The 18,173-nt window shown below is 33.8% G+C and overlaps 2 protein-coding genes across 2 annotated transcripts in view; one reads left to right on the forward strand and one right to left on the reverse strand.

Moving 5' to 3' along the window:
* Positions 1-18,173, forward strand: part of LOC111053469 — a 169,526-nt gene that overhangs the window by 102,510 nt on the left and 48,843 nt on the right. Inside the window, exon 4 of the mRNA XM_039440061.1 lies at positions 10,568-10,680. Within this exon, the coding sequence (XP_039295995.1) occupies positions 10,568-10,680 (113 nt within the window). The remainder of the gene's footprint in view (positions 1-10,567; positions 10,681-18,173) is intronic.
* On the reverse strand, positions 14,645-16,106 carry LOC120348694. The gene is made up of 2 exons (XM_039440062.1): positions 15,441-16,106; positions 14,645-15,045 (listed from the first exon to the last, which is right to left on the reverse strand). Exons 1-2 carry the CDS (start codon positions 15,496-15,498, stop codon positions 14,744-14,746), a joined length of 360 nt encoding a protein of 119 aa, XP_039295996.1. The 5' UTR covers positions 15,499-16,106; the 3' UTR covers positions 14,645-14,743.

Here is an 18,173-nt window from a genome sequence, read left to right on the forward strand (position 1 = left end):
CAATCGATAAATCGATGAATGAAGAGATTTATAAATAGGTGAATGAATAAATTGATAACAGATTGAATTAGCTAGTCAATGCACATTTATTTATTTATTCAATCATTCAGAATTATACAACTTACAGAAAAGTACCACAGGCTAACTTACGCCCAAAACATAAACATAAACATAAACATTTGTGTGGTATCAGAAAACATTTGAGCAATGCATCATCCTGGATCCTGTTCCTCTGTCCTCGTGAGATAGATTACTGGTTTTGGCTTTATAGAAGAATATTATTGACTATATTCGACTATAAGCTACTCTTCATACCTCTTGTTTTGAAGCAGGTAACCTTCCTCTCCATTGACGTATCTAATCATTCTGTTCTCGTCCTATGAACAAACGAATGACGCATTTAAATAGTCTCTGATGATCAGAGTCTCTGAAAGCGACTTTCCGTTTTCTTTATTGTGAGAATATTATTCAATTATTACGTTTATTTTATTTATTTACATCCACGATTAGCTTTGTTATTCACTATTCATACTCTTCCACTTTCATCTAAATTATAATTTATTTTCAATTGATAGTCTATCAATAGGTCTACTTGAAAATTTATATGTCATCTATAATTTTCAAATTTGTATCTTACATTTTTCTCTTCCATAGTAATTGATGACGAACTGAGCTTGTGACCACAGAAATAGGAAAACGGACCGACAAAAGACGGAAGCTTGTGGATGCAATTTTACATCCATCTTTTGCTTGAATGGTAGACTGATAGTAGACTTGAGCGTCTGGACTGGCATTAAAAGCTTGAAGATTCATTAGCATATTATCTGCCATACAATTGGTACTTGGAATTGTGGTAGTTGATTGGTCAAGTTGAAAGTCTGCCTAAACTGGGCGTAGCTTTCAAACTACAGCTGAGGAACATGAATAAACAACATCAACGATTGAGCCATTAAATAAACAACAAAATGTCATTAATTAAACGTTGTCAGTAGACATTGAAAGCATCATAAATTTGTATTCACAGTCTACCCTTTAATGTTTTTATAATTTTTTTTATACTTTTTGACAATTCCTATACTCTGATTAGAGTCTCTGGAAAGCTTTAAAAACAAACAAACAAATTTCTTAGATTCGGTTTCTAGGACACTTCTTAAATCCAATGGCTCATTAAATCCAAGATAAATCTACAGGTTTGATGGCTCATTAAATTTAATAGGTGTCCCAGAAAACGGGCCCTAGCGTTATAATACTGCAAAAGTAAATATGAAAAACCATTGAGAATATTATACTGTAATTTCTATTTGATCCTTTAAAACTCCTTTGAAACGATTGAGTCGTAAAACGCTCCGAATTTCTGTCAACATTCGTCAACACATTCAAATGTAAATTTGGCTGTTATCCACGTTCTCTGTTTATTATCGAAACAAACTGAGACTCTAAAAGCAAAAGCGTCGTCCACTGACTGATAAGGCGAGCTGGAATCTTACGAAACGTTCACTTTTTGGCAATAGTTGTTCCGTTTCACTTTTACGCAATGATGCCATCGACAGTTTTCAACTGGCAGCAAAACAAGCATTGAAATAAGCAGCAAACGCATTGGAAATATCAGCTGCTTTGGCATAAAAATCAGTTGAATCTGGCAGTGAAATAAGCTGCAGTGGACGCATTGATATTAGCAGTAGGTTAGGCATAAAACTCAAGTGAATCTAGCTTTGAAATAGGCACCATTGATAAAAAGCAACATCATAAGCAGTTAAAGCATGAAATCAGCAATATCGTAAGCATACAAAGCATTGAAATCAGCAACATCGTAAGCATACAAAGCATTGAAATCAGCAGCATCGTAAGCATTCAAAGCATTGAAATGATCAGCATCATAATCAGGAAAGCGGTGAGCCTGGATCATTTATCATTGGGTCAGTTGGCAGTTGGCAGCCAGGTTTTACCTTTCCATTTCAACAGTGAACGCACAACTCACTGGCTGCAAACAAATAAAATATCTAGCCGCAATATTTGGCCTCTTGGGTCACGAACTGATCTCCATAATGTAGCAGCGCCGCAGTGGAGGCATTTGAAAAGGATCGTGCGTGACCTTATGTTTGTTGAAATGGACAAGTTTGGGGCTACATATTTGTTAAAATTCTTTCAATTTTGAATTGTTGTCTGAAGTGAAAAAATTCATTCTTCAGATGGAAATAAATTGGAAGTTCCATGTTTTCAAAAGATAATCAATGAATAATTATTAGTAAACGAAAATCCCAATAATTAAATTCTGACAACTAATTTTTATACATTAGCGCTCATCGAATTTCCATCTAGCTATAATAATAATAATCATGATTATAATAATATCGTGTGATCTGGCTGGCTCAGGTCTTGTGTTAGAGTTTTCAGGTCGCAACAGATCAATTTCAGGGCCTCTGACATGACCTAACGACTGCTTTTTAGGCAGCCGGGACCGACGGCTTAACGTGTCCATCCGAAACACTATCTATTTATTTATATACCTATTTATAAATCCATCTATCTGTTTACCCTGTTGTCAATATTTGCAGTAGCAGAAGTCCTCGTGGTGATTTACGGCATTTAATTGGGATTTTCGTTTAATAATTATAAAAATTCATTCTTGTTGAAATGAATAAGCTTTTAACTTCGTATTTGTCGGAATCGATCTTTAGGAGGGAAGAGAATATAATTTTACTGCTATCATAAGCTCAGAACTACCTGGAGTAACTGAAGCTCTATAGTTTTTCATAGTGTAAGATCTAAATAGTGAAATGAAAATGAATGATTAGTTCTTTCACCATACACGGACCATAGTCTTTGTGGGGAAATATTAATTATTTCCTGATAATATACATTGAATTGTAATGTGAATGTTTTATTTATGTATTTTGTTGATGGAAATAAAAAATTGAATTGAGTCTCTGAGACTAGTTTTAATGATTATTTAACATAAAGAACTGTTGCAATAAATGATTTTGTAACCACATATTTGTTGGAATAGTACCAAATTTGAGTGATTTGTTGTCAGAAGTGAGAAATTTAATTTTGAGAAGAGTGATTGTATTGTCAAATGCCTTCACTTTTTGTGTAGTTCAGAAGTTGATATTGTGGTAATTATTCATATTAAATAAAAAGACTGTTTTTTCAAAATCTGTGGTTTTTAACAATGAATTGTAAGAAGTGGGGAACTTCATTCTTGTTGAAATAAACAGGTTTTGGACTTGATTTTTTTTTTGAAATTGTTGAATGAGTTGATGGTTGTTCAAAAATTGGAAATTGTTGAATGAATCTGACGAAAATTTGAATAAAAATGTATTAAGAAAAAATGAGATTCAACTTTTTTAAAGCCGAACTCAAAAAGGTGAACGATTTTTGCTTTTGATTGTTCGATCTCAAACAAACGTAACGTTGCCAATCAATTGACTGTTTTTTAAAAAGTAGTTCATGGGATTTAAAAAAAATTAATTTAATACCTTTGTCCAAGTTGCTCTAGTTGCGTAGTTCATGGGAGGGATGATGAAAAACGATTGAGAGAGAAACTAAATGGGTGGATTCCGAATCCTCGAGAAGTGATTTTGAATTTCATAACCATCTATTATTTTTGTTTAGCTCTTGGAAGGTGGAATTTTCCACCTCAAGAGACTTCCTCTGCAAGGAAAGCACTCTTCAATTCACTAAAATCCAGGATCGTACAGAAGCAATTTTTGAATGGAAGAATCCCAACCGGCAACCGAAAATAACAAAAAAGTCGGCTTAATTCGTTGGAAGATATAATAATAATTCAGCTACCGGCTAAAGGTCACAGGGAACAAGATGAAGGCGTTCTGAGCATATTTCGGCCCCAGAAAAAATTCGAGAATTGTGGGAAACTTTCATTTGTATCACGTCTATCCTTCTCAAACGTTTCCCCTCTTTGTTATTCTTTCGTGGTAGGCGGTTCTTTTGGTCGTTAATGGCAGTGAATCGGCAGTTTTCCTCTAACTACTCCTTCGTCACTTTATCGTCTTGTATTTTCCTTCTTGTTCTTCGTCATATTTTTCTTCTGATTATTCTCCTCTCTCTTGAGATATTTTCTCCACCTACTCCTCCTCCCATCTCTTCGTCATCCTCCTTCTCCTCCTCTTTGTCATCATCCCTCTCCTCCTCTTCGTACTCCTCCTCCTCTCATCTTCCTTCTTTTCCTCCACTTTTTCTCATTCTCCTTCTCTTCCTTCTCCTCATCTTCCGCATTTTCTTCTCCTCCTCCTTTTCTCACTCATCCTCCTCCTCATTCCTCTCCCTCTTCATTTCCTGCTCTTATTTCTCCTTCTCTTCTCCCTCATCTTCCTTCTTTTCCTCAACTATTCCTATTCTCCTTCTCCTCTTCTTCCGAATTTTCTTCTTCTCCTCCTCCTCTTTCACCCTCTTCATCTCCTTCTCTTATTCCTCCTTCTCTTCACCCTCCTTTCATCTTCTTACTTTTCCTCCACCTTTTCTCATCCTCCTTCTCCTCTTCCTTCTCATCATCATTCTCCTCCTTCTTCTCCTCCTCCTCCTCCTCCTCCTCCACCTATTGCTCCCTCTTTATCTCCTTCTTTTATTCCTCCTTCTCTTCTCCCTCATCTTCTTCCTCTTCTCATCTTCCTCCTCCTCCTCTTCTCTCTTATTTGTCAAATATTCTTACCAAAAATGAATTATAAACTATTTTATAAAATAAACTATAGACTACTATGAATGAATAATTGTATACTTGAATAGTTCATCCATTTTTCAATCAAATTGTATTTTTTCGTTGGGGCTACTCTTGAATAGAAATAAAAAATAAAAATTCATGTACCCTCTTTTAAAATTGTTTAACTACTTTTATATCAATCAATATGTTTTATTTGACAAAATTACATCAATATCAGTCCTTTACCATGCCAACAATTTAGCAACAGAATGAACTAGAAAACAGCAAACACGTTCACAGAGCGACTTCTCTTCCCGGACGAGTTTTATTTAATATTCGGCTTAGGAGATCAGCTATCTGGAGGGTCACTTTCACTTGCATGTAAATGCCATTAAAAAGCTTCGCTCATAGCTTGAGAACAGGGCGTGTCTGAAAGAGAAATGTGTGTACGAATGAATGAACGAATTAATGAACAATGAATATCCGAATGAATGTGGCTTGGAGAGTGGTCCTTTGTTGTTCAGTTGTGTTAGAATTGTTTTTGGGTTCCGAGTGTAGTATTGCTCAATAGTCAATTTTACTTCACTGTTCATTGAATGTGGGTAGGACGCGAACTTGAATTCAATAGTGGAACCTCAATAATATGGACCCCGATTTACTGCCCTTAAAAATCTTTGGTTTTTAAAAATGCCAATAACTGACTTGAAAATCTTTGGGACACTTATTAATAATGTAGTGCACAATTAAATCTTAATTTATTAAAAGTGCTGTGATATTAAGTGCAATATTTTACTATAATTTGTAGCTTTTATCATTCTAAATTCAAAATTTCTAGCTCATATATATTTTTGGACAGAAATTAAACTTTAACTTTCCACAGTAAAAACATAACCTATTTTTCGGACATGTTATTATTTATCAAAATTTGGGAACAGAATAGTTTTGGGCTATGCCTGTTCTATCCCGATCATATTCTTATGATTTGTAATTGTATCAACTAATAAATGAATAGAATAATAAATACAATCTATAGGTAGAGATCTTTGGTAGATTGTTCTTTCTCCTCTCCTAGTGCCTCTTTATCAACAGCACTTGAAAAAATCGCTGCCCACGTGACTGCAGATCTCTCTCAATCTGCCCCTCCTGTCACTCCAATTCACACTTTCTTTCACTCACTCTGCTTCCTTTTCTTCTCAAATCTCCAATATTAAGCATTCTTGACTCTTCGGTTTCTATAGTGAGGTCCACGTTATAATGGCAGTGGATGAAGATGGGAGAACAGCGTTGCCGATTCTCTGCCTTAATTAAGTATATTTTTACATCATTAGAAACGGATTTGGCAGCGTTGCGGAGCTGTAGAAAGATAGCGCTATCTGTTTTGTCAAATGATAGACAGGGATAGCAACACTTATGTTAATCAAATACTGCCATTATAACGTGGACCACACTATAGGACAAACAGTGCCGGTTGTACAAAAACCGGTTAAATTTTAATCGTGATTAATTTCATGAGAACCAATCAGTAAAGTCTTCTCTAATCAGATTTTGTGAAATTAATCACGATTAAAATGTAACCGGCTTTTTGTGCAACCATGCCTTATTTAATCTGATTGATCATTTAATCTACATTACTTATAGGTTTAATGATGCATTCGATTGAATAAATGCCCCCCCCCATAGTGAGGTCCACGTTATAATGGCAGTGTTTGATTAGTATTGCCATCCTTGTCTAACATTCAACAAAGCGGATAGCTCTATTTCTTTCTCGCTTTGCTCTTTTGCCAGATCGGCTTTTAACAATGTAGAATTAATAATTAATTAACAAAATATTCTATAGTGAGGTCCACGTTATAATGACAGTATTTTATCAACTTTGGTTTTGCTATCCTTGTCTATCATTCGACATAGCCGGTGTTACTATTCTTTTATAGGTGCACAACGATGCCGATGACAGTGTAGAAATATAATTAATTAATGCAGAGAATCGGCATCGCTATTCTTCTATCTTTATCCACTGCCATTATAACGCTGCCATTATAATGGACCTCACTATATCTTAATTATGAAAATTCATTATGAAATAATTGAAAAATATAATTTCTTGCTTAATAAAATATGAAATAATTGAAAAATATAATTTCTTGCTTAATAAAATATAATTGTTTATTTTAAACGAGAATGAACAGTTAATATCACATTAATAAACCTGTATCAGCTACCTTCAAGAAGGCATTGACAAGATAGTGAGGATTGGCAACGTTGTTCTCCTATCTTTCTCCACTGTCATTATAACGTGGACCTCACTATAGGAACTGGTCCTTATTCATTAAATTCATTAAATACAAGCAATTCGAAGTTGTTTTTTGCTCTCCTGAAAAAAATGAAATTTAACACATACTAGTTTTCCTAAAACCAGCGACGATATGTTGAACAATGATTATAATACGATGTCAACGCTGGAATTTTTTTCCTGCTTACCAACACTTACAGTCATAATAAAGCCACGTTGCACCATATCCATTTATTGACAATAATTAATTACAGAACTCAAAATGAACCAAATAGTTGGAATCATATCTATTGAATCATAATTATAATATGGAGAAATATTGAAATAAGCCACAGTTTCAGCAACTCAAATGATCTAATCAAAATTTGCATTTGTTATCGAAGTTATTTCATACAAATAGAGTTTGTAACGCAAATGATCTAAAAATTTCAAAAGATTAGGAACATGTTTTGAAATCAGTAAAGGAAATGATTAAAGAACAGTACGTGATGGAGTCGACCTTGAGTAGTAAGATTCATGAATGAAGTAAATATAGTATTGAGTAGTTTGAATTTATTTTTCAAGTTTCTCTCTACAAAACCCGAGTCCCTGAAGTTTCTGTGTAATTGAAACATCTGGCCCTTTCAAAAGCCTGTTCGGGAAATCATTGAACAATAACCGTAAACTACAGACTACAACAAATAATAACCACAATGCAACTCAACTCCATTCAAAGAAACAGAAAAACGAAAGTGATTTTTGTTTCCTCTAGTTAGATTCACTTTAAACTGTCAGCATTCCTCATGAGGTAGCACCGATGCTTCCCATTCAATCAATGCTGACAGTTCTGCGTAGATCTCACATTGTAAGATTCTCTTTCAACTGTCAGAATTCCTCATATGGTAGCACCAGTTCTTCCCATTCAATCAATACTGACAATTTTAAGTGAATCTCAACATAGCACGATTCACTTACAACTGTCAGATTCCCTATAATATACCATTCGTGTTTCCCGTTCAATCAACACTGACAGTTCGAAGGTGTGCGTCAGGCGGCATTCCTCTGTTTAGCCCGAGGGGCTGCCGGCTAAAAACAGTACAATAAACTCTCACAAGTTATTGTCGATAAATAGTTATCGTAATCGTAATAATAATGATAAATATCAAGCCGTACATAGACTTGTTCCTTTGTTCGAGAGCTATCAACCACGCCTTTTCTTTGAACTAAGAGAGCAGATTTTGAAACTCTGGAACGGATTTCAAAGTATTAAATACAGTGAAGAGATTGATTGCAAATTGAAATACAGTACTGAATAATAAAAGCGGTTGTATAAAAAAAGAGAGAGAACTAAAAGATAGAGAGTGTAAGAGTGAGACACAGAGAGAGAAAGAGGTAGTGATAAAGTAAAGAGATGTAGTGTGTATAGTGTAAAGTGTGTAGTGTATAATATAGTGTATATAGTGAGTAAACAGTAAAGAGTAGTGAGATGAATAAAGATGGTAAGAGAGATTAAAGTAATGGGGAGGAGGTATTAAAATATATTTTTCATGGACGTATCAAGTTTATGGTTACTACTCACTAATGGAATTCTAAATTTTAGTAGATTGAGATACATAAACTATATTATATATCATTAGAGACTTTCAGTTACGCATAATTATAAAAATTACTATGAAATAAACTTATCCAATGGTAAAATGTAATTTGTTTGAGCACTTATACGTGCTATTAAAATATTAGTAGGTATAGCTTTCTAGTGACCTTTTACCACAGTGTATACTAACATTTTATACACTTTTTTGGATTCTAAATTTCTAAATAATTCAATGTTTTCAAGTTTCGAAAACTTGACAGTTTGCAGTTTGATGCAATATTTTTATTCTTTTCGGTTTTCAATCTAATTGAATTCTAAATTTTGGTTTCTATATGTCTGGACTCGGAATTTGATTCAAAATAAAGCAACATAACCTACTTTTTAGACATTGGCTTACTACTATCAAATATTCGGAAAGGGAACAGTTTTGGCCTAGGCCTGTTGGTCCTTTTCTAATCATGTATTTGATTTGTGCATTTGGTAATGTAAATGAATATAAAAGACAATTTAGAAATGCATATTTTAACTCTCTTATCTGAACTACATCACACATATTTGGAATAAAATAAAAATTTTGTGAATTTTTTTCACTTATAATTTATAAAATGGTTGGATAAAACTTTTGAAAATTTATGATAAATGGTCTGTAAATTCGAAGTCGTAACAAAAACTTCATAAAATTTTCTCCTCTTCTCATCAATAGAAGACCTACACTGTATATGCAGTCTGCATTCTTCAAACATTTTCTTTTGACTTGATCTTGATTGACTGTTGCTCTAAATCCATTTTTACGGTCTGTCTTCAACATAATCCTGTTCCTGATACCCTAAATATATCCAAGGTAACCTAGTTGTGTTTGAATTCAGTTGTGAACAATCTTAAGGCCCTTTTATTACAAATCTGAAGGAAATTTAATGCTTAGATATATGGTTGATTTCATTTGTGTTGTACAGTAGCTGGAATTCAATCGTGAAGAATATTTTGAAGCTCTTTTATTATAAGAGAATCCAATTCCCAGGTATATTTATGGATTCCAGTTCTGTTTGAATTCAAGATAATCCTTTTTCTGATACCCTAAATAATCTGAATTCAGGTGTGATCTGTGAACAATCTCTTATAGCTTTTTTTTTTAAATACAAGGGGATTTAATGCCCAATGGAATTCAATGAATTCAATACACAGCAGGTAGATGTGAGCTGTTTTTAAATGAATTGGAGATTAGAGCTCAGAGGTGACCCTGCCTGGTAAACGGAAGCTTCAATGTTACGGTGCTCTTGGTGTCATGGCGGAAACATTTGAATTTGAATGATACTGATGACGTCACGGGCTGAACATAATCATTACCATCATCATCACCATTATCATTCTTTAGTTACCCTGTCACACTGTTGAGGTCTAGTTCACTCATACACAAATATATCACATTCGTAAACAAACTCTCAATATTCCTCTGTGATTGATCATTGAATTTTTTCACTTCTATTCGAATATACTTATTTCAATTTAATTACAAATAATTCTACACCCTTTATTTTTATTCCAGACACGACTATTTTCGGACGATTAAGTAATTATTTGTAATCAATCTTTCAAGTACCCCTTTCAAAATTCTTCTCATTTATTCATCATCACTGTTTCCCAGTATTTTTCAATTTACTGCATTAACTTTATTCTCGAATGGTTTCCATTCGAGTTAGAATTTCATTAGGCTTTGTTTTTTGATTGTTAAATAATTTCGTTGAATTTTCGTCTTATTAAGGTGCGTACAGATATACGCGCCGCGAACATGAGCAATTCACTTTTAATCACCTGACTATATCTGTATTTTTACAGAGAAGGTAAGATACAGATATAAAAAGCTTGGCATCATCTGATTAAAAGTGAATTGCTCTTGTTCGCGGCGCGTAAATCTGTACGCACCTTTACATGCTATCAATATATTATAATTTTTACACATCATTGTTTGTTTTGTTCTGTTTTCAATTTTATGTCATTGCTATTATTTTCTGTTTATTTATTTTTGTTTTTCGTTCTTTTCATTTTTTAGAAAACGGAGGAACGCTCAATTCCTATAGCGGTTCGAATTCACAAGTCATTGGAACTAGCTGACGATAAGTTCTATGTGATAACATGTGGCAAGGCTGGATTCAAGAACTCCAGGTTCGTCATAATTTCTTCATTATTTATATTTATCTGATTTATGTGCATGGATACACAACTAATATACAAAACAAAGAAATAGATTGAAAAAAGAAAACAAGTGCCAAAACCAAACGAAAGTTTACCAAAGGAAAGTAAGTCTACTTCTTGTTTCTTTTCTTGTTGTGAAAATAAAAATTAAATAAATATTATCTTCAGTTAATCTCATCCTATTCGATAATACTAATCATAACCATCAAGAAAAGATAGATTAAAATATCCCATGGTATAGGGCTTTTTTATTCTATTTATTTATTACATTTTACATTTCGCAGTCAACTCAAGCCGAAAGTCCTAGTAGTTCTTTTTCAGGAAGCTGTGTGACGCTGATAGTCTCTCATACTGTGTCGTTCTTACACTCTTACACTCCCAACAAAACAGTAATAATGGCCAGAAGTTGACAGTAATCGGCTAGTTTACAAAAATCGGTTTGAAATTTTGATTTTTTTCCATAAACGATAATATTATATACCATGGGATTCCTTCTTATGCTATCTTTTCTCTCTGTCATCACTTATAGCGTTACCTGATAGTCAGGAGATGATGTTAAATTATGTCTAGTTAAATTATAGATAATTAAATTAATTGTATTAAATTATCAGTCAAATTTTGACTGATAAAGACTTCGATAATCTAAGACAAGACAGAGTAGCCTATAAATACTCGATAATCGATACAGATTTTCCAATGAGTTGAAGAGAGTTGATATTATGCAAGCATGGAAGTTTCCAGGAGATTTCCCTTTCAGCTCTTTGAATGTAACACAAGGTTTTATGTTAATCAAGTGGCACGAATCAAATGGGTGCAGCAGCATTATAATAGAAAATGGAGTTTACTTTGACGTCCGTACAAATTGAAGGTGAACAAATTAAAAGTAAGAAGTGTTCCAGCTATCTCGGAGATAGAAGATAATATTGAGAGATTTTTGTGAATTGATTATTTTTTTCTCGCATCAAAATCAATTTTAAAACAATTATGATATTCGTAAAAAAATAAGATAAATTCTTATATCAAAAGCAACTGCAATTTATATGTAAATAAAAAGACATTGATTTCTGCAGTGTATATTACCTACTTTAAATAAGTAGGATAGAGATTTGTTCTAAGTTGAATGTTATTCCAAAGGTTGTCTGGAGATTTTCAAGCATTCAAGTTCCAGTTTGAAGCTTTGAGTTCCAAAAATATTATTTTTTATGTAATTCAAAATATTTTATACGAATCTCAATCAATCTAAATCCATACATTCCATATCTATCATTATTTTGCCTTATGTGAAGAATTTAACAATTCCATTCAGATTTAAATATTTGAATCTTAATTTTCCCTTTAATATTTCCTTGGCCCCCAATTCACAACTATATCTCTATTTGAAATGTTTTGATTATGAAGATCATTACAGACCATAATTATTTGATGACACGATATTATTTGCATTAACTTCTTGTTAAAAGTAGTCTACCATTGTAAAGATGCTATTATGGCAGTCATCCATAACAAAAAGGAATGCCGCCATTGCTGTGACGTTTGTGCTAATAGTGGGAGTGACTTGTCCACACCAATGGTAGACGTTCATTAGTCCACCAATTATATCGCTTGCTTATTACTATCTATAGTCTGCTGCTCTGTACTTCTGTATCAAAGTAACACAAATTGAAAATTGTGATTTCCAAACCCACAATTTCGTTGAATATTTTCAATGATTAATTTCGATTACAATTTGAACGAAAAGCAAAACCACTTTTTAATAGCATAATTTGACCATTCTGTCTTTTATTCCGTTAGGGTTACTCTTGAATATAAATGAAAATTGAAATCTAAGGTTTATCACTTGATAATGGCATTATATAGCCGACAAATTTTGTGAATAAACAATTTTAAAAAGAGTACTTAGATTTCTATATTTATTTATATTGATCATTCTAAACTGGAGATCGTTCGAACTGGAGACTTAGATCGAGGTGAGCCGACCCCAAATAATGGGAAAAAGGCAAGGAGGAACAGAGATTGATCATTCTAAATTTATTTAGACTATTCAGTAATAGTCAATTAGTTGACTAATGCTCGACTAAACAGATATCTAATTTGCATTATCTACTAGCGAATACTTTAACTGTATTTTATTGACAATAAATTATTGTGATCAACTATTTATTTTTCCTCATTATGAATCATCAAGCTTCATAGATACTTGTCACAAAAACCAGAATCAAGGCTATTACCGCATTAAGTTATAAAATTCAAACAGTTACTTAGCAGAGCTGACTCATGTCCTGTTAGGGTGTTGAGTAACATCAGTATGTTACCTGCTTTTATAAAAATACTATAAAACCGGAAAGGTGAATGGATAATCTCCTAGAACGGTATGTTGAGAGAGAAAATAAGAAAGAAGAGAGAGTGTGTGAGTGGTCAGTATATTCGTATATGTGTTTCAAAGAGAGAGAGAGTGAGAGAGAGAGAGAGAGAGAGAGAGAGAGAGAGAGAGAGAGAGAGAGAGAGAGTGAGTGTGTGTGTGTGTGTGTGAGAGAGAGTGATAAAGAACTGTTAACACCATTATAAATGGTTATGTTAAAATATGCGAGCTGACTGATAATGACAGGTAAAAGTAATGTTATTTATGGGGATAATACCTTCTTGGTATACCTTCTTCCAGTTGCTCTCCTCATCGCTGTCTCTCTCTCCTCATCACTCTCTCTCACTCTCTCTCCACTCATATCTCTCCAGAAGATAATCCATCTAAAGTAAGTCGCTGCAGGTAGAGGAGAAATCAGGTTGCGTAACTGTACCGAATATTACAGATGGAATTTGATGCGACCTACACCCACAACTATAGTGAAATTCACTTCAAACTGTCAGCATACGTATGTATAACATCGATGCTCCCCATTGAAACAATGCTGACTAGAGTGAATCTTACTTTGAAAATAGTTTTGCGCTTCAGAAGTTGGCATCTGTGAATCGTTTTGTTACGCACGGTTGCTTGCTGCAAATATTGTAAACTAAGTATTGCTTGTAATGGTTCACTAGGTCATGTGCCTTGATAAAATATGTATTAGTACATATTTCGAATTACAAATTTGGCATCTCTTAAGGGCCGGTTTCCGAGCTCGGGATTTAGCTAAGTTCTAGACTTTAAACAGCTGGAATCAGAAAATTGGCTTGCCAAAACGGGGTGTAGGCCTAGTGGCAGTTTTTACTTTCCTTGCCCTACTACCAAAGGTAAGGAAAGTATTGCTTTCCAAAAATAATTAAGATATCCTAATTTCAAGTTTTCTATACGTTTCAAGGTCCCCTGAGTCCAAAAACATGATTTTTGGGTGTTGATCTGTGTGTGTGTGTGTGTGTGTGTGTGTGTGGTGTGTGTGTGTGTGTGTGTGTGTGTGTGTGGTGGTGTGTGTGTGTGTGTGGTGTGTGTGTGTGTGTGTGTGTGTGTGTGTGTGTGTGTGTGTGTGTGTGTTGTGTGTGTGGTGTGTGTGTGTGTTGTGTGTGTGTGTGGTGTGTGTGTGTGTGTGTGTGTGGTGTGTGTGTGTGTGTTGTGTGTGTGTGTGTGTGGTGTGTGTGTGTGTGTGTGTGTGTTGTGTGTGTGTGTGTGTGTGGGTCAATCTCCAAATAACGTACAATTTCAGTACATACATTTTAAAAGTATGAACTTTTGTAAAAAAAATTGAAAAAAATGTTTTTGGTCAGTTTTTACAAGTACAAATTTATGGTTTAAATGGCCGAGATCGTTACTTGATATAAACATGTTTTTTTTATATATCAAATTTTCACATGTCCACGGACATGATCGTTGTGTCCACCGACATGATTGTGGTGTCCACGGATATGATCGTTGTGTCCACGGACATGACCGCTGTGCTCACAGTCATTAGGGCTGTTCCAAAGTGCATGATAAAACATAAGGGATTAAATAAAGAATTGTTCAATAAACAATGAGTTAGTTTGTTTATTATTTGGTAAATCTTAGGTAGAATAGTGTCTGGTACAACATCAAAATGTACCGTAAGTGTGTGTACTAAACATAATTTTACAAAATAAGATAGTCATCAAATTTATGTTCAAATTTAAATGAAACAAGTCTGTCATTTTTATAGTTGAATGAAGGTGGCTTTAATCTTTTCTCAATTTGGTCATAGTCTATTAAACATTTGTCCTCAGGTTCGGGCCACTTAAAAACATTGTCACCGATATTTCTTCCACACCGAACAAAAATTCCTTCAGTCTCAATGATCTGCTCCACAATAGCAATGTAGTACTTGATGCTGCGCTTCCCAGGAAATTTTACTAGGAGCCAATCCCCATCTTCAGGGTTCTTGAAAGTCTCACCACCTAAAATTCATTAGTTAAGGAAAATAGTGCTTGCACTATTTATTTATTTATTTATTTATTATTATAGTGCTTGCAAGATATTTGACAACTGTTCCTAGGCCTATTACCTGTGACCTGTAGGCCTATTACACTGGACAAATGTTTGTACCTTTTTAGTTTGTGCACACAGTGTTTTTGAAAATTATCTTGTGCTATGACCTGTTACCATTTAAAAAAAAGTGTAGGTTGGTTGTTTTTGTTATATACACTTCAAGAATAAAATACTTATCCAATTTTATAACTATACAGTTTAAGAAACCCAGTCTTGAAGCCCTGGTATACTATTTTTGTAACAATGGTTAAGCATACTCTGTAAAAAAATATTAGTATTGATAATTTTGTTGTATAAAGGATACAGTGTGTAGCAGTCGAGGTCTTGAATGAAGAGTTGTTCCTATTTTTCAGTTTGTCCATGGAAGTTTTGGTCTTACCACCTAAAATTCATTAGTTAAGGAAAATAGTGTAAGATCTTTAACAACTGTTCCTAGGCAATCCAATTTTAGAACTATACAGTTTAAGAAACCCACAGTGTAGATTTGGTATGTCAGTCTTAAATTTTAATACTATTTTTGTAAATTGGTTAAGCCTACTCTGTAAAAAATAGTAGTATTCTAGAGAATTTTGCTGTAAAAAGGATACAGTGTGTAGAACTTGAAGCAGTCGAGGTTTTGGTATTTTGTCCTTGAGAGTGTTGCAAGTTTATCTGTCCAATATGGAAATGTTTACATTTTTGGTTTGGAGCACATAACATACATGTAAGACTTCTTACTTGGATCAGGTTTTTATTAGCTTCTGCCCAACAGATTTCATGAGTTTTGATGGTCCCTTTAAACTTGGGTAATGTAAGTTGAAGATTATCGCACTCCAAAACCTCCTCATGAGTAACATATATCACTTTTACTCCAGGGCAGTGTAGACTCAACTGTTGTACCAAAACAGGTACAGTAGGTATATCTACTCCTTTTGATACTAAGTTGTCAGCTGTTCTTTTCAGGACACCGCCAACTCCATCAGCAGCTCCCTTGCCATGCCGGCTTCTAGGTAATGCCAATTGACACTACTTACACCCAACAGAGATGTCAGATATTCACCAATGAGAACAAACATTTTTCTGTTACGATATTGACTGGAGGGGCCATCGCTTACAAAATGCATTTTTGAAAGATTTGGTATTAAGTTTTTAATTTCTTTGAAAATCGGTTTGAGATGTCCACAAACAGCAACTGCATCATGGCGCCTTTCTTCAGATACAGTGCAAAAACAAACAGATTTCAAATCTTCAGTGACTTTATCTTTGTAGTATAATATTGAAGTGTGCAAAGTAGCTTGATTTCTTGATCCTCCAAAGTGCAAACTCTGGATCTCTTCTGTATACTTACAATTATAATTCTCTGAGTAGTCCATGTGTAATAAACCCTCATTTACTTTCAAGTTTTCCTTTGCTTGGCGGATGGCTCGATACTGGTGTTTTATATTAAGAACATGGATCAAAAATTTGTTCAACAAACCTCTAAATAGTCTAACAAGCATTTCTTTTGTAGTAGATCTGTCTTCTTTCACAGTTTTTTTCTTTTTCTTCTTGATTCCCTTAATTTCTACTTCTACTTCAATAGTGTTCCAATAAAAATAGTTAATGGTGTCATTTTTGTTGTCATCATTCAAGGCTATATCAATGTTTCTGAGTTTACAGATTACACATTTCCTTTGAAGACAAATTTCGTTGGTTTCTCCATCACAAGTAAGGCTCGATAACAAATCTTTAGTATTTTTCTCAGTGATTAGTTGTGAACTATTCAACTTTGAAACAACGAGTTCCATATTTGTATGGAGTTTACACAAACAAGTGTCTCTATTTTTACAATCAGGGATGGTAATCCAAAACGGTCTAAGTTTACAAAACTTGGAGTAGCTCATGTCGTTGTGGTTTTGGTAAGTGGCTGTAAACTTTTTGTGAAGATTCTGCAGAGAATCTGTTAATAGCCGTTTCTGCATTTTTACTTTTTTTCGTGTTATTGTTTCCTTTTTTCCTGCACACTGCTTACTGTGCTCATCTTGGGACAAAAAATATGTAACATCTTTCCTCTCACACACTAGTTTGTGAATGTTTTTATTGTTAGTTTTCAAGTTTGTGGTTCTGCGAGAAATAATATCCCTAACTTTAGACATCATTCGATACTTCTTGATTATTTTACCACTTAAAAATGTGGCTAGACATCTCTTCCTATTTAGGCTTTTTTCTTCTTTAAAGTTAACATTAATCTGATTTTTAAGCACTTCTCCAAAAACAAGTTGTTTTTTAATTTCATTTGAACAATTTTGTCCTTTTAACATATGCTTAACTTTTTTCCTTGGTGTCACTTCAATTGGACTTTTTGATCTCTGAATTCTTTTACGTAAAGTTTCAACCTTTCTTCTCAATGTAGCATTTTCGTCATGTAACTTTTTATTCTCTTTTTTCAACATTTTCCTATTTTTTCTCTGTCTTCTTTTTCCGCTTTCCACTCTAGAAGTAGATGGCTGATTTCTCTTTTCTGGTGGTGGAGTAGCAAAAGCATCTGGACTGGATGGTGGGGTATTAGCATCTAAATCATTTATAAGTTTTTCCTGATGCTTTATTTTTTCTCTGTAGGTTTTTGAACATTGCTTCCATTGTTTTCTGAGAATTCTTTGTTGTCGGGTTGGCATTTCATTTATTGGCTTTCTTTGGGCTTTTTTCCTCTCTCTGTCTTTTTTTCTTGCTTCTTCAAGTTTTTCAGGATCTTGCTTCAACTTCTCCCTAGCTCTCTGCATACTTAGTTTCTTGGCTTCTCTTCTTTTGGCTAAATATTTTTCAGTATTCACTTTCTTTTTCACTCTTGCCATGACCTAAAATATAAATTTTTCAGATTAAAAAACAACAATATTTTTCACTGGTATGTAATTAAGGGCGGTCCTACTTCTATAAGAATGTAAAGTTAACTAATTTACCAATATAACTCATATCAAGATTGAAAAACACTAGGATCATGATAAATGAAACAAAGAAGTTCAAAAAAATTTTTTTTATGTTGGACTGCTATTAAAAAAGATATTTTTCAGAAACTACTGGT

Source organism: Nilaparvata lugens, chromosome 13, assembly GCF_014356525.2.
Source record: "Nilaparvata lugens isolate BPH chromosome 13, ASM1435652v1, whole genome shotgun sequence".
In the NCBI taxonomy this organism is placed as follows: Eukaryota; Metazoa; Arthropoda; class Insecta; order Hemiptera; family Delphacidae; genus Nilaparvata; species Nilaparvata lugens.

Bases quoted from the DNA above. Each gene is read 5' to 3' on its own strand.
- LOC120348694 (XM_039440062.1), bottom strand. From the start codon at position 15,498: ATGGACAAACTGAAAAATAGGAACAACTCTTCATTCAAGACCTCGACT. The intron at 15,046-15,440 runs GTATCCTTTATA...AATGAATTTTAG, and splicing joins GACCTCGACTGCTACACACT to GTGGTGAGACTTTCAAGAAC.